This window comes from Ammospiza caudacuta, chromosome 5 (genome assembly GCF_027887145.1).
Source record: "Ammospiza caudacuta isolate bAmmCau1 chromosome 5, bAmmCau1.pri, whole genome shotgun sequence".
NCBI lineage: Eukaryota > Metazoa > Chordata > Aves > Passeriformes > Passerellidae > Ammospiza > Ammospiza caudacuta.
In genome coordinates this window covers 65,306,359-65,322,405 of record NC_080597.1, presented here as the reverse complement: position 1 = coordinate 65,322,405, position 16,047 = coordinate 65,306,359, and the positions used below count along the sequence as shown (strand labels likewise).

The window sequence follows — 16,047 nt, the reverse complement described above, 5'->3', positions numbered from 1 at the left end:
GCTTACACACACACAGCCTCAGCCTAGTGTAAATGGCTACACAGAGGCAGAGGTCAGCTGGAAACAGGCATTTGCACATTTCACTTGTACCTGAAACAGAAGATGAGCTTGGAGGAATGTCAGGTTGGTGAAACCTCACTCATGTCACATAAAAGGCTTGACCTTGATGGGATTTCTGTCTAGAAACTCTCAGTGATCTCCAGGTTTAGGTCCTTTGTCTTTCATAAGTGCCTAGCTGTGTATTGGCACAAACTAGCTGAGTTTAACTAAACAAACCCCAAAATAACCTCCACAACCAACAACAACAACAAAAAAATCATATAAACAGCAACAAAAAAAAAGAGAGTTATTTGTTGAAATTTAGATATTGTTCATACATGTTTCAGAAAGAGCAATCAGTGTTTAGGCTTGGACAACTGAGAAAAGTAACAGTGCCCGTGGTACATTAACCCTTGCTTTTCTTTCACACCTTCACATCTGTGGGCTGGATTTCAAAATCCAGAGATAAGACTGGCAAAACAACAAGTGTTAACCAATCACATAATATTCATTAAATACTATGCGATTGGATGTTATTTGATTCTAAAACCTTGTGTAAAAACTTTGCCAATGTAGTTTAAATGACCCTGCTGAAGTAAAAAAAAAAGAGTTAATAAGATGGCACTATGATTAGTAGATTAGTGGGAATATTTATGTCTTAAACTGTTAATTTGAAGCCATTTGTATCAGGTTCTGTGGGAAAAGGATGAGGCCAAAACCAAACTCTTACTGCCCTCAGTATTCAACATCTGTTTCCTGTGCAATTGCCAAAACCATTAACAGCATCGTAAATGAACCCTGACATCAAAACTGATTTTGTGAATGAAAATAGGATGAAACCAGAAAGTCATCAGCTGTTGAACTTCTGTCTGCTTTGAAACATAGACAGCAAGGATCCAACTGTTATACAAATACTGAAAAAATCTGCATGTGAAGGTACTCTGTGCACAGGGATCTTGTTGGGCTCCTTAGAATTTTTCTCAAGGTAGAACGGATCTTGGTCTTGCTGCGTCTCAAATAGCAAGACAGGATCATACTGAAAAAGAGAATCTTAAGGAGCAGCCACCACCCAAATTTGTGCTGCAATGGGGATGGGATATTCACAGACAGAAAAAGTAGGAAACCTTACTTTTTTGGGATGATTTGTGAAGTGAGTAGCTGTAGCTGAACAAGATCAAGTTAAAAAGCAGGTATGTAAAATATCTAACAGAAAGACTTGAATTATTATTTTTGAATTAGTTTCAAAAATATTGCACTGTTTTGCTGAAAGGAAGCTGTTTTTCATTTTCTGTTTCATGATCTTTGACATGACAGTATAAATGACATTTGGTTTTGGTCATGGCAGAAAAGTTGCATTGTTTTGGAGGGCCCCAATGGGATAGAGAAAGTGTAAAAACAAAGCTAAAAGGAGCCCAATGCTAGAAGCAGATGGAGTTGCCTGAACACTCTTATGATCACAGTTTGGTTAGGTGTTACTGTCTTCTACTTACAAGAGTAATAATAACATTAAGTCATGGAAAATCAGACTGACCTTAACTGTGGCCCCAGGAAAGAAAAGCCAGTTGCCAGTATCCACAGGATCCAGATTATCTTCTAACAGAACTTTTCTGTGAGCAGCATTTATGATCAGGACGTTGTCCAATGCCCAACAGGCTTCATACACATCACCAGCAAGAACATAATCCTGTTTCCACTGAAAATGGACATTCTCCCCTTTAGCATCTTCAGGAAGGTACAAGATGTGGATGATTGTGCTGATGTTGGAAGGGGCACTGAAAAACAAGGATAGGCAATTAGACCAATTTTAAGCCATAGTCAGGAACACTTTTCCCTCAATTAACACATTTTCTAGGTGTGACATGCTTGTGCTAACATCCCTGGTATGCTGATAAAGCTTCTGTGGAGATCAGAAAATACGTGCCCTGAGGCAGAGTCCCACTGTGTCAGGCAGGGCACATCCAGCCCAAACAGGCAGCCTGGCTTCAGAGAGAGTGCAGGATAAGGCAATAAACCACAGATCACTGCAGGTGTTGGGAGAGCAGGAGGATAGGACAGAGCAGGACCACATCCATGCTCAGTGCTGGTCACAGATGGTGACTTGGAATTGTCAGCTATTTTGCAGGCATGGCCAAAAGAAAATGTTAGGGAAGCTCATTAGAAAAACTGGTCTCACAAAATTTGATTTTTCGCTTCATCAAAATAATCTGATGATTTCTGATGTCTCAGTCTCTTAAGATTTGCATGGAGGAGAATGGCTGGAGAGAAAAGCTAGGAATTTTCTCTGACAAACACATCCTTCCAATCCCACACCCCTGCTGTCAGGATAGTTCTGTGCATGGGGAGGGCCAGGTTGTCCTTCTTTCCATGTTCTGCTTCAAGAACAATACAGAAGAAACAATCCGTTTGTCCTCTGTCTTGTTGCTGAAAATACAGAATGAGGGGTGGAGAGTCAGACCTGGAGCATTACTATTGGGCAATGATCAAGGCCTTGAGCTCTTCAGAGAGCAGTGAAAGGATTGAGGTTCACCCAGAAGAAGTTGGGGATGATGGGAGGCTGGGGGAGGTGACCTCAACTGGCCACAGGGAGATTCCAGACCATGTGACACCATGCTCAGTGTATAAAGTGGGGAAAGAAGGAGGGAGGGGGAATGTTTTGAGTGATGGTGCTTGTCCCCCAGGTCACCATCACACGTGATGGGGCCCTGCTCTCCTGGAGGTGGCTGAACTCCTGCCTGCCCACGGGAAGCAGTGAAATGATTCCTTGCTTTGCTTTGCTTGTCTGCACAACTTTTGCTTTCCCTATTAAAGTGTCTCTATCTCAACTCATGAATTCGGTTTTTTAGCACTCCAGTTCCCTTCCCAGTCCTGCTGGTGGGGGAGTGAGAGAGTCTGTGTGGGGCTTGGCTGCTGGGTGGGGTTAAACCTCAACAAACACCTAGCACGTGAATCAGCTCTGTTCAAACCTCAGGCTGCAAGGAGTTACAAAAATGAGGCTTGCAAGATGTCAGCTACTCAATGTTCTATTTGCCTTGGTAGTGATGCTTTTAAGGGTGAATAGTTTGTCAGAGACAATCCAGAGCCTTTAGTGAAAAAGGGCACCAATAGCTTCCTTTTGTAGCAGAAAATGAGGAACACCTCTTTTAAAAGCAAAGCAAAACGCTGAAATGCAACTGTATTTGTCCCATATTCACACCCAGACTGTGCCCTCACAGATCTCCCTGCCCTTGCTGAACATTGTGTCTGTCACCCTGCAGTGCAGTGCTGCTCTGAGGTGCTGTCCTTGCTCCCAGAGCCCACACACAGCACTGCCCTCCCCAGGGATCTCTGCCCTCCCTCCCAGGAGCCCAGAGCTGGCATCCCACCCACAAAATACAACACCTCCCCTTCATTCTCCTGTCCCAGTGTTCCCTGGAGCTGCGTGTGAAATCTGCTGAGGCACATTCAAATAACGCTGCAATTCACAGGGAGCACAGCAGCAACGAGCATCCTTCCATAATTCATCCTCTCCCCTTCGCACGACATTGCTCTATTGACCTATTTTCTACTGCTGGCTCCGGGAACAAAGTTGAGGAAGGAGAGGTCAAGCTGCATGCACATTAACTTCAGAAAAAAATTTGGTCTCAAGGGTTTCTGTTTGCATCCTCACAACTCTCAAGTTTGCCGGCTTGCAGAGCTATGAGAGCAACTGAGCTGATGTTATGGACTAGGTGTGTAATTTTGCATCAATGTGAGAAAAATGGAATGCGTTGTGTGGTTACTCTGAGGCAACTCCAGTGCCTGCAGTGAATGACTCTTGCTTTATATTTTTCTGAGATAAGAATTAGCACCACTTGTTTTACTAAAATTTATGGGTTTTTTTTCAATGAAATTGTAGTTCCACTCCCACAAGGAGTTGGAGGATGAGATACTGAAATACACAACCTTCCAGCTAGAGTTTTGCTTCTTCATCAGAAATTAAGGATCCTTTTGCTCTGTAATTTGCCTCAAAGGACTGAAAACAGGCTCAAGCAAGTCAGTTGTACAGCAGTGACACTGAAGGGATGCAGGAAGGCACACTGAGATGCCATGAGTACATTATATATAAATAACAGCTTTTTCTTCCCCAGTTGCATAATTATGTTTTTATACTGTTGCACAAAATGCCTTTCCTACTATTACTTAATAAAATATGCTGTCTTAGAAAAATCCATCTTTGACACTGGCTCTCTTTAAAGGTGTGGATATTGTGATAAAAAGATTTAAATTTTCCATTCATAATCCTTTGCATTTTCATCTATGCCAGTTGGTTTAAAAGCAAGGCACTATTTGTCATAATCTTGTTATCACAAGAGTGTTAAGAGTCAAATGTTCATATCAAACTATAAAATGTTTTTATTGAACATTTTAATCTTCCAAAGTAGAAACTTGAAATATTATAAAATATGTCCCTTGCTGATATTAAAAATGGTGATAAAATGCAAAAAGTCATCAAAGTTTTGTTTTTCAGGCACTTGATCCTGCTGGTTATTGGAGTTGGATTTTAAGTGTGAATGATTCTCTTCCTCACTTCCCATGTAGTCAATGGATGAATTTGTGATTTACCAAACCTAGTGGCAGTTCTGCAATTAGCCAGGAATTTCACCCCTCATCTTTTGTATGAACAAGGAGAACTGAAAAGTTAACAAATAAGTTTTGAAAGAGCCAGGTTTAAACACCACCTGCTCAGCTGGAAAACATGAAAATTATTAAAGAGCTGTAACAAACCTAATTTTCTCCAGCTGAGTCCAATCTGCAGAGCTGTTCTTGCTGTAGGACACCGTGATGCTGGGATCTGAGTAACTGAAGCGACACGAGCCCGATCCTGGGGAAGCAATGAAATGAGGAGTGTTACCACACAATGAAGCAGAAATGATTCTCCAATAACCACAGTTGATGACTGTGCCTTTGTCACCTTATCACTTCTGCCCATTTTAAAGTGCTTTGATTGATGATGAAATTTCCTGTGATCTGTTGCTGAAAGTAAACACAAAATAATGCATGCTTTATGAGTCAGAAATAAAGTAGAAATGATAAATCACAGCAGTGCCATGTAATCTCTGCAAATTTCCCAGGGGAAGCCAAGTAAATTACTTAACACCCCCAACTGCAGGAAGAAACCCACCAGCTAATGTTTAAACAAAACCTTCTTAATCGAGAATAATCCACATAGCAGAATTCACAGGGAAAATAGTAAAAGACTGTTTTTCATATTACTGTATAAATAAAAGTCTAGAAATAAAAATACAGTGAGAGGAAAATATATACAGAATTATTTGAGCCCAGAGCAAATGTGATTTAGGAATTTAAAAGAACAAAGATATTACAAAATTAGTTATTTTAAGGTTGCCTGAAGGAAATTAAATTAAGAAATCATCCAATATACTCCCTAGATCCTATAATTAATAACAAACACTTGATACTGATCTGGGAATATCAGAACACTTTACAAAAATGAACTAATTAAGCCTTATGGCACCCCTGCAAGGTAGGGTAATATATTTACTTTTGATTTATAAAAGGGTGCTTTCTGGGTGTTGTCACAAAAGATGAGCTTAACAATTAATACATGGGGCAGTCAAAATAAGATGAAAACAAGATTGAGAAGTTCATCCCAGAAAACAAGATAAACAACCTGGGCTGTAATTAAACACACTAAAAATGCTATTTTTCCTCAGACACCAGATAATTCATCCATCTCAGAAAATGTGATGCTCAGTGAAACAGACACATCCTAGCCTTTGCTCCAAAGACACAATGTCATAAGCAGGTGAGATTGAAAGCAGCAGACATCATGTACTTGCCGTTTTTAAGAGAAGCAGCTCTCTATTAAACAGCATCTCTGATGCCATCAGGATACTACTGAGTGAGTACCACAGCTTTGCTCACACTAGAAATATGTATTATATGTGCCACAAGTAGTATGTTATGCTAGTGTGTGTCTCAGATTCATTCATTTACACTGAAAGTTGTGTAAATACATATTTTAATATATGTATAAATGTATATACATGCTGCTGACAGTAAAATAGTATCATTTTGCAACCCGGGGTGCTTATTTTTGTAAAATAAATAAATGGCCTGATTAAAAAGGTGTTAACCACTTGTACAAGAGAACAACTTACACATTTTAATGGGAACATATGTCATTAAGCACAAAGCTTGCAGCCCCAACTCCCCTGAGGCAGTTCACATTCACAGCTCTCAGCCCTACAGAACTGCTTTTCTACTCTGAGACACACACCACAAACCTATACAGGGGAAAAACTATTCCAAAACATGGGGTGAAGTCCTGTGTCTAAAATTTTCTCTGATACATCAACTAGATTCCTGGGAATTATCCAAGTTGTTTTCCTGTGTCTTTCACTAATGTTAAATTGCAAATGGAGTAACAGATACTTCCAAGCCACTACAGCTGCATGTGGCGTGTTCAGCTGGTCTGACACGTATTCTTGCTGTAAAGAGGCACAGAATAATTAATATTGCAAAGGCAGCAGGACTTTGAATTACCAGCCATGTATCCAAAATGACTACAAAGCAACTGTCTGGTTATATTTTACTGACAAGGCATTTTATTTCTATCATATTAAAACCAAATGATGTCAGGAAAAGCCTTTGCGTTTCATATTTGCCCATCTGCTGGGATGGTCTACTTTACTGAGCAACATCTGCTGCCACTTCCTACTTCTGTGGAATTTAGGAGTTCCAACCCTTAATCACATTTGTTCATTTTATTTTAGAGGAATCCAGTTCAAAAATCAGGGAACTACAGCCAGCTTGATGTCCTTGGCCAGTCAGAGGCTGTGAGGTAAAACAGCAACATACTGAGTTTTATGTCAGCAGAAATTAAAATAACATAAACAGTAAAAATAAGCAGTAATATAGACTTTATAACATGCGCCATTCCAGTTAGTGTTACAATCAACTTTTGGTACAGTGCTCTTAACAAAGTGAAGTTGAAATGTCCTGCTTAAAAATGGGAAAGGGCCAGATTTGCTGCACAATCAACATGAAAAATGTTGTCTCCTAGATCTGAACACCCTCAACTATGTAATGAGGACCAAAGTTGTTGCTTAAAAGAAATGGGGCCACTCAAGAGATGGCTTTGCAAGATTTCACTTTTGATACTGGAAAAAGAGTAGTTGAGACAATAAGAAAAGGAGAGACAAATGCTGGGGTTTATTATTATTTTTACCATCAGGGTGGATTGTATTAAGATTAAAGATAGTTTGGGAAAGTCTTCAAGAAGCAATTACTGACTGTGATGACAAATGTGTTTTTATCAGTGTTTAAAGCCTCTTTTTGTATGTTCTTGACTCAAAATAATAAGATGTTGAGATTATTTTTCATGTATCTATCTAATTCTCCAAAACTTAAACTGACAAAAAAATTTAAAATTATTGATCTGGTACTTGAACCTTTTACAAAACTAATACACATCCTAGTTTACATTAGGAATTTCTCCCCAAGAAAAGGGAGGAGGGTGAACATGCAATTGCACTACAGGACAGGGCTTACTGAGATGGTCTTGTGAGTCCTGCCTTTCAATATAATTTTCAATATTACTTTCAATATTACTATTACTTAGTGCTAGGGCTGTTAGTCCCTATCACTGTTGTTTCAGTAATCCTAAACTAGGATTATTTAAAATAGAAATCTGCTTTTTGGATGCTTGCCTCTACCTCGACCAGCAAAGCTGTATTCTGACTTTCTGAACAAAAATATGATCAGGACTCAAGTAATAACATCACAGGAATTGGGGCCAATTCAGCTCAGGAGGGAGGTGTCCTTCCCACAGCTCCCAGAGATGGCAATAAACAGTTTGTCAGCTCTGAGCACAGAAGCAGGAGCAGGATATCATGCCATAAATATTCACACCTTCCTGTCCTCTGAAGGAAAAGTTGTACATAAAACCTTTTGAATGAGATTAGGTTTGGTTTGCTTTCAATCAGGAAAGCCCAGGCCCTGAAAATGAGTAGCAAAACCTGCACAATGATTACTGTAAACAAGTCTGTGTTAGTAAGCTACTGCATTAGAGAAAAAATGCTGTTTATTCCTTAAGATGAGTATGTCACAGCAAGATTGATGCCTTGGTGAGGTTATTGCTAGATAAATCTGGCTAAGAGTTAGGATTATACTTTCAATGTTAAGGGCTTGCGTGTGTAATTACCTCTTGGGAACAGGGGGCACCCCAAACCATCCCCCAATAAATAGTCAAATTTTTTCTTCACATATATACAAGGCAAGATTGTCCTTGTGTTTAAGGAACAAAGTATTTTCTTCCTTTGGAGTTATTTTACTCCTTTTGATAGACTTTAATCTGATGTTCACAGACTTCCAAAACTTTCAGAGAAAAGCTAGAGTAGAGACAACCTTCATGGATTTAATTTTAAATGATACATTTGAAGCTCAAACAGCAATTTTGTCTGTTATCAAAAACTATGAGCAGCTTCTGTTATAAAACCCAGCCATTTCCATATTACTGAATATTCTGAAACACTAATTTATTTGCCTGGTGCTTCACATGTTTGGATTTTTTTCCTAAGCCAAATTTCAATAAAACAAAATTTTCTTATAGTTGAGTCCAGGCACTGATGCTAATAGAAGAGGGTTTTGACTGGCAGACTATGGGATTGCTAAATATGTCCTGATGACTGCTTTGTTAATTCTGCTTAGCTAAATAGGAAAGAATAGAAAAGTGAAACAAAAATATGTTTCTCAATTTTTTTGCTTCTTGTTTCACAGGACAGGTAACGCATAGCCAGGACCTGACAAGCACTGCCCACTCTCAGCATATCCAACTGAAACAGTCATGGGTTTTTTGTATTTTTTAATTATAGGTCTTCTTAAGGTGATTTTGGCCATCTAAAATACTGGTGAATATTTTAGCTACCTTATTTTTTAAGTGCCATGAAGGGAGCAGCTCTGAGAGTGTAGTATTTCAGGAGAGATGTTATGAAGGCACCACATATCAGCTGTTTGTATCCAGATATTCAGTTATTTGTATCCAGGCTGACAATGGCAGGCAAAATTAATTCTCACTACGGCTTTGCCTCCAACTGTGTCAGATTTACAGAAACCCAAGTCATACAGCTGTTGGTCTCTAAGATCTCTTAACAACATTGATCAGAGCTGGTGTTTTGCTGAGATAAAACTGGGTGCCACTGCAAGGGAAGCAATATTTTGCTCCTTATAGAATGTGATGTCCTCTGCCTCTTGACAACTCCTTGATAGCTCCTGTGAGTGCTTCTGTGGATAAGCAGATGAGATATCTAATGCTGCCTTTAAGGAGAATCAGTCTAATGGGAACTGCACAGGAAAGATTCATAAAAAATTGTGCAGAAGGGTTCAAATTCAGAAGGGTTCAACAGCATTCAGACTCCTGAGTGCAATCTGAAAAAAAAAAGGGCGCTGGGAAGAATCCCTTATATCTAAGGCTACAAGATTGCATTTATTAATTTTGTTAATGGGATGAATAATGATTAGTGTTTGCTAAGGATTATAATTTTGTGATATCACTTGAATTAAGCCAAACTGGATAATATAAATGACTAGTGGTCAAATCTGGCTGGCTTGCTAATAATTTTTTCCCAAGTAATGAACCATACAGTTAGGTATAATGAATGGTCCATGGGTTCTGATAATTTTAGGTGTGTGTTTATAAAGGCTTTTGATCAAGAAGAAGATGGTTTATACCATTTTAAAAAACAGAATATTTAGTGCTGGATATACAAGATGCACTGATACAAAAATATGCGATGCACTGTTCATTCCATTCTGTTTCTGAAAATTTTCTCAAGAGAAGGTCACAAGAGCACTTTTCTTTTTCTTTGAAGTCACAACTTTGAATTTAGTTATGAATATGATTTTCAACGATGACATTTTAGATCTTTAGACTTTTTAAACAGCTTTTCCTTATTTGTAGAGTGAATTCAGAATACAAAGAGGCATTTTGAGTGTAAAAATATTCAAATTAAAAACTGTAAGAACTGCATTGTATTTTGTAATCATTGTCTATCTGTTCATGGAAACAAATAATTTTATTGCTGGCTGCTTTTCTTTCCCCTGTGGGAAAAGGATTTTGACTGTCTGTAGTTTTGTATGTGTTCTGATAAACAATCTGAAACAAATATCTGGCACTAGGAAACAAATGCCAATGGTGCTTGCCTTTCATAAAAATCACATCTACTTTAGCATTAGTGAGAATTATGAATTTTGTAATATAAAGTCTCAGCTATTTATTTTCTGCAGGTTTCTGAGAGCAGCTAATTTTTGTTCCACTAGCAGATTTAGGCTGTTGTTCAAGTTCAGAAATGCTGGGTAGTTATTTACATCTAAATAAAACTAAAGGATTGACGAGCAGGCTAAAAGCCACCACTGTAAAATTGTGAAAGATGAGGAGAAGAATAATTAGTAAATACACTTGAGAAAATCAATCAGAATAACTTCCTAAATGAAATCCTAAAAGGTAATCTGAGGCTAAACCCGAGGAGGATGGGGCTCTGAGCAGGCTGTCCTTGCCCAGGTGTGATCCTGGTGGGAGCATGGAGCAGGTGATCACCCACGGGTCCCTTCCCATCCACCTCCTGCCAGGATTCCCAATAACAGCAAATGTGCTTTTCATGAATTAATGCAGCTAATTTCCTGTAGATGAGAAGTCTGAGGAAATACTTATCTGGTTCAACTTCCTCCTAGTCTATTTATATTCAGAGATCTGATGTACTTCCTGCACTCACACAAATTTGTTCTCTTTTAATGAACAAGCTCAGATCACAATTCATATTGCTTTTGGTGCTGAGAACATTAAGGAGAGAAAAATAAGCCAAACAGAAAGCTGTATTTCCCTCATGCCAGTGTCCAATTTATTCTGATGTAAAGCTATTTATAGTGTCTCTTTCTGAGATACAACCAGCAGGTTTGTGCTTGGGTATGAAGCCTGTTGCCAAAGAAATAATTACACGATGCTAAATTGAATCATGCTTTTAAGTGCACCAACATCACATAACAAAACACCTTGCTGAAGGCAAAGTGAGCAAACTTGCCCAGACCTGGCTGAAATGGACACCCAGGAGCTGTAGCTACTGAAATAGCAGCATCATTAATGCTCCCAAAACACTTGCAGTTGCTCTTGGATGTCTGACAAAATAGTAACCCCCGTGTTCAGGGAGCATTTTCTACTGGGGTACCCACATTCTACCATTCAGCATTATTGCCATTAAAGAGTTAATGTCACATTATGTGGAGGTCCCTTAAGAGAGGGTGACCTTTCAATGGAGCTGGGCAAAATATAAATGATAACATGTGAAAGTAGCTCAGTAGTACACTTACACATATCACTAAATAGAAAGAGATGCTTTGTGTAACTGTGTTTAGCAGCCAGCTATGAAGGCCAATAATCAAGCAAATGAGCACCATAAGGTGTTGGTAAAGGTATTAAAATACTGCAGGAAAATAGATGAAGTTTTATTTAGATCCCTACAGCCAGTCCAGTCTAGAGGCAGTGGAAAACACACATTGGTCCCAAGAACCAATGTAAAAGGAGCTGTCTTAAATATACAGATATGAAAGTCCTTTCCTTGGCTGCTTTAGGGAAATTCTCTGGCACCAAGAAAATCTGTGAAATAATTTTTCTCAAGACAGCTCTGCACTGAGGTGTCTCTCTTTTCTGAAAACTGGTAAAACAGATTGCCTGCCTTTAAATGCCTTCAAATGCCTGCCTTTACCTATGCAGGTGGAAAATAATTAGCTTGGTAAAAACTGTTTTTCACAATTCCTGGTGGGCTTTTCTATTTTTATCTGCTTTTATTTTTCAGTCCCTCACCCACTGGAGGAACAGCCAGGACTGTTTTGCTGAGCTGGGGGCTTCTCAGCCCCCCCCCACCCTGGGAACTACAGATGCTTTGTTGTTTAATTAAAAAATGGACCTTTTTAATCATACAAAAGTGTTATCTGTGTACAATAATATAAGCAGGATTAAGATGAGTCTGTCTGTAATCCAGCATTTATTATTTGCAGTGACCAATTCCATAATGGCCCACGTTTGGCTGCAAGATGGTGGCACAGCCACCTGCCCTGGATCTGAATCCTGAGGCTCTTCATCTTTCCTGCTTTTCTCCAGGTAGTAAATCTTTAACGCTCACATTTTAATTCCCAACAGTGGCTGAGAAACCGTGCTACAGAAGTAATAAAGACAATATTTCATTGTAACCTTGGGCTAGCCAAAACAACACAAATCATTTTGCCCCAAGGCCATTAAAATGTCTTTCAAATACAGCATCAACTTTAAACCCTGGTTTCAATCTAGATAGTACCTAGGCAGCCCCTCTTGTAAAACTCAGCGAAATAAATAAACACCACCAAACATATCCACCTGCTATGTGAGGAGTACTTGATGATATTACTTACCTGTCTTATTCTTTCACATCAGATGTAATGTATAACCTATGCATCAACACAAACAGCTTTTCCACCAGAAAAGGGAAATTAGTAGGTTTTATATCAAACAATAGCAAATGACAATTTGGGTGGCCAAGCAAAAACAAAACAAAACAAAAAAACAAAACCAAAAAATAACCACATTGTTTTATTGGGAGAGAATGGGAAATGAAGCAAGCGGAAGAAATGCAGAATGGTCAATGACACCAATTTTGGTATTGAGTTAAGCTATATTAAATTCTCAAGCTTTTCCAAAATGTATAGGAAAGAAATTAGGACAAAACAACCTGGGGGTTCAAATATTTTTAATGCTGTGCTCTTGTTGCTCAGAAGGGACAGAATCTAACTCCAGTAACAATGAATCTGTGGCCAGCAGAACTGCCCCTCCCTGCTGGTACCACTATGAACACAGCTGTGTGGATGTGCCACCCCTGCACAGGAAACCTGGAAGGCACTGGAGAAAGAAATTTGTGTGACTGAGGGAAATCCTCCATGCAGGTGACTGAAGCAAGGGAGGTGGCTCAACATACCTGAAACATTTGGGACCACAGCTGACTCTATGAGGTTTTTTGGTGTTCAGCTAACAAGAGTGATGAATTTACACAATCAAGTGCTCCTCCATGCTAAATTCAGAAGGGATTTATTTTTCACTGTGGTATTTCTCTAGAGATGTGTGAGTGAATTTTCCTAGCAAATCTGAAGGAAATCTCTATCCAGTTATGCTGAGGCTGTCCCACAAAATGCTATTATGGCATTTGTCAGTCATCCAATAGCTTCTGCTAATTATAAAACTGACTAAACAGAAATGGAAATTAAGAGAAAATGATCAGCAGTGGTTCCTTTCAGCCAAAGCTGAGACCTACATAGCAAAACATGTTTGGAAATGTTCTGTTGAGGGGTCTGAATTCAAGCAGAGGATAAACAGCATAAAAACACTACTGTCAATATAGCAGCTGTCACCAGATCTGAATTAAAACATGATAAGAACATAAATGATAAATGTCTCCAGACTGTCACATGAGGCCAGATGTAATCATCATTGTCCTCATGGCTGAGCCAAAGTGGAATTGGGGTATTTCTGGTGGGAAGCAGAAGGGATCATCACCCCATGCACATCTCTGCAGAGTCCTCCAGATGCTGCTCTATGGGACAGCCCTAGCAGTGAGAAACTGCTGTTTGCTCCACAGAAAGACATGGAGCTCAGTGAATCAGCTGCACTATTTATTTTTGCATGATTATTTTTTGCTCATCATGATCTTCTATTTGCTGAGGTTAATAGAGAAGTAAATGTGAGTTCTGAAGCACAGAATCCTATCAGGTAAGGACTAATCCAAAGGGCACATTCAACAATTCTAATGATGATGCTGGTGATATAATAATAATAACAACAGTAATAATGATAATCTGTAGATTGAGCACACATCAAGGTAAAATAGTGTTTCCATTATCTACATAATAAAATAAATTGTATAGTTTAATTCTGCAAGACTACACTGGTAACAAAGGCAAATTGCTGCTACAAATGATAAGTGGAATAAATAAGCATTTAAGGAAAAAATTGCATTTCACATTGTAAAGGTGATGAACACTATCCGTGCTTTGTCTTCAACAACCATCACCAAGACCATTAGGCCATGGATTTTTCTGAGTAAAACAGTTTTCACATAGATCCTCATGACCTTGGTAATTCAGGGAGAGAAATAAAGTCTGCTGCTAATGATTCACTAACCTGATGTCTTAGGGTGAAGCAGCACATGACATGGAAATACTTTAGGAATCATTATGTCAAAGATCTGCATCCAAATCAGTGACCCTTACTCATAAACTAATTAAAAGCAATCAATAGCAGATTTTAAATAGTTTTCTGAATTACAGTCACAGAGGACTGTGAAATCAGCAGCATTAAAAACAGACTGTAAATAAACTAAGCCACATAGAAATGTGCATTGCACATCCACCTCACCACTTAAAAAACATGACAGTATAAATGTAAAGGCACCACAGGTAATACAATTACTCTGCAGTTAAGTACAACTGATGGTCTGATGGGTTTTAAAAGCTCAGGAAATTTGAAGTGAAGACAGGGGTTATTACTCAACCAGAAAATAAAGTTGCAAGAGTAGAAAGTGTGTTGAACAAGATTGGGGAAATTATTACTTCTGTTACTGGTTTAAGTGATTATACTGCAAGATTGCCAATGAAATATTTATGTATGTAAAAGCAGAGAGTTTGGCATTTCATTTCCTTTGGAGGAAGATAGAAAATGGGGAAAAAGTGGGTACTATAGAATGAAAATCACCCCTAGCAACATCTTTGCACCCTGAATTACTAAAAAGTCCTGAATAGTTGAATACCAATAGTAATATTTCTAAATCATATGTTAACCACATTAAAACCAATAGACATATTCATTTACCCTTACTATAGGGTTCCATTAGAAAGCTATTAAGGGACATTGATAAATTTCTGGCAGGTATTGTTGGTGATTGGAATAGATTAATTTAATACATGTGGAACCCTCTATGGAATACTTGTCAAATGCTTAATCAACAATTAACTTGGTCAAATAATTTGGAACAATGGAAGGTGCAATAGATGTCAGAGAAGTGACTGGATGATGTTAAAGCTAACAACAATCTATAACTCTTGGTCAGCCCTGAAATAGTTGGGTGGCTGCTCATTGTCAGTCCCTTCCAACTGAAATGGTCCTATTCTATTCTATCCCACAAGCACAGGGAAAAAAGGGCCATTCTTAATCTACAAGTAAGATCCAAATGCTTGTGGTTCCAGACCAGTGAGCAAATCACCACATGAGTGACCCATCTTCTGGATAATATCTACTGGGATTTTCCTGAGAGGACAAACAGAGTCCATCTGGCAAAATCACAAAGCACTCTCACAAATTAAAGCCTGATGCTAAAACCTCACTGAAAACTGTTTTTGCTGAAGGTTGATGTGCTAGATTTTATTCATGTCAAGTCTTTTCTTTAGCAATAGCTAAGGCATTAAGCATATGATCCATGCAGTGAAGATGCCTAAAGAATTTCCAGTGCCAAAGCCTGGCAGCCTTCAGGCACCGGAGATCACCTGTGCCAATGCATCTCCAAGTCCTCCTGTTAATGCCAAATAATGATCTCAGAGAGAAACCCTTCCTTGCCAGCTCTGTGGTATTCTCAGGGTCCACCAACAGTGTAGGGACAGGTTTTATTATTTTATTTTTTGCAGGAAAAGTATTTTGCATCATATTGAGAGTCTTGTAAGAGGTTCCATTTGTCAAGATAAGCATATACACCAATATCACACATATGAAGTGACCATAACTCAGGTCACTCATAATCAATTAGGGAAAGATGGTTTATGATTGCAAACAGCTTTTAAATCCTGCAGGTGACCTATTTGCCATACAAAGGTAGTTTTGAAGGGGACTGAAAATAAGGATTAATGGTTGATTCAAAGTAAATCCTAACAGATTAGGGAACCCAACTTTTGCAAAAGTGTGTTGTAATAATATTTTGAAAGGGAGAGGCCAAATCCAAGCTTTATCTCCAAATAAAGCAA

At 38.7% G+C, this 16,047-nt stretch overlaps 1 protein-coding gene across 1 annotated transcript in view; it reads right to left on the bottom strand.

The window, feature by feature from the left end:
- Positions 1–16,047, bottom strand: part of RELN (reelin) — a 240,566-nt gene that overhangs the window by 130,469 nt on the left and 94,050 nt on the right. Inside the window, exons 9-10 of the mRNA XM_058805958.1 lie at positions 4,783–4,879; positions 1,571–1,811 (exon numbers count right to left, since the gene is read on the bottom strand). Of these exons, the coding sequence (XP_058661941.1) occupies positions 1,571–1,811; positions 4,783–4,879 (338 nt within the window). The remainder of the gene's footprint in view (positions 1–1,570; positions 1,812–4,782; positions 4,880–16,047) is intronic.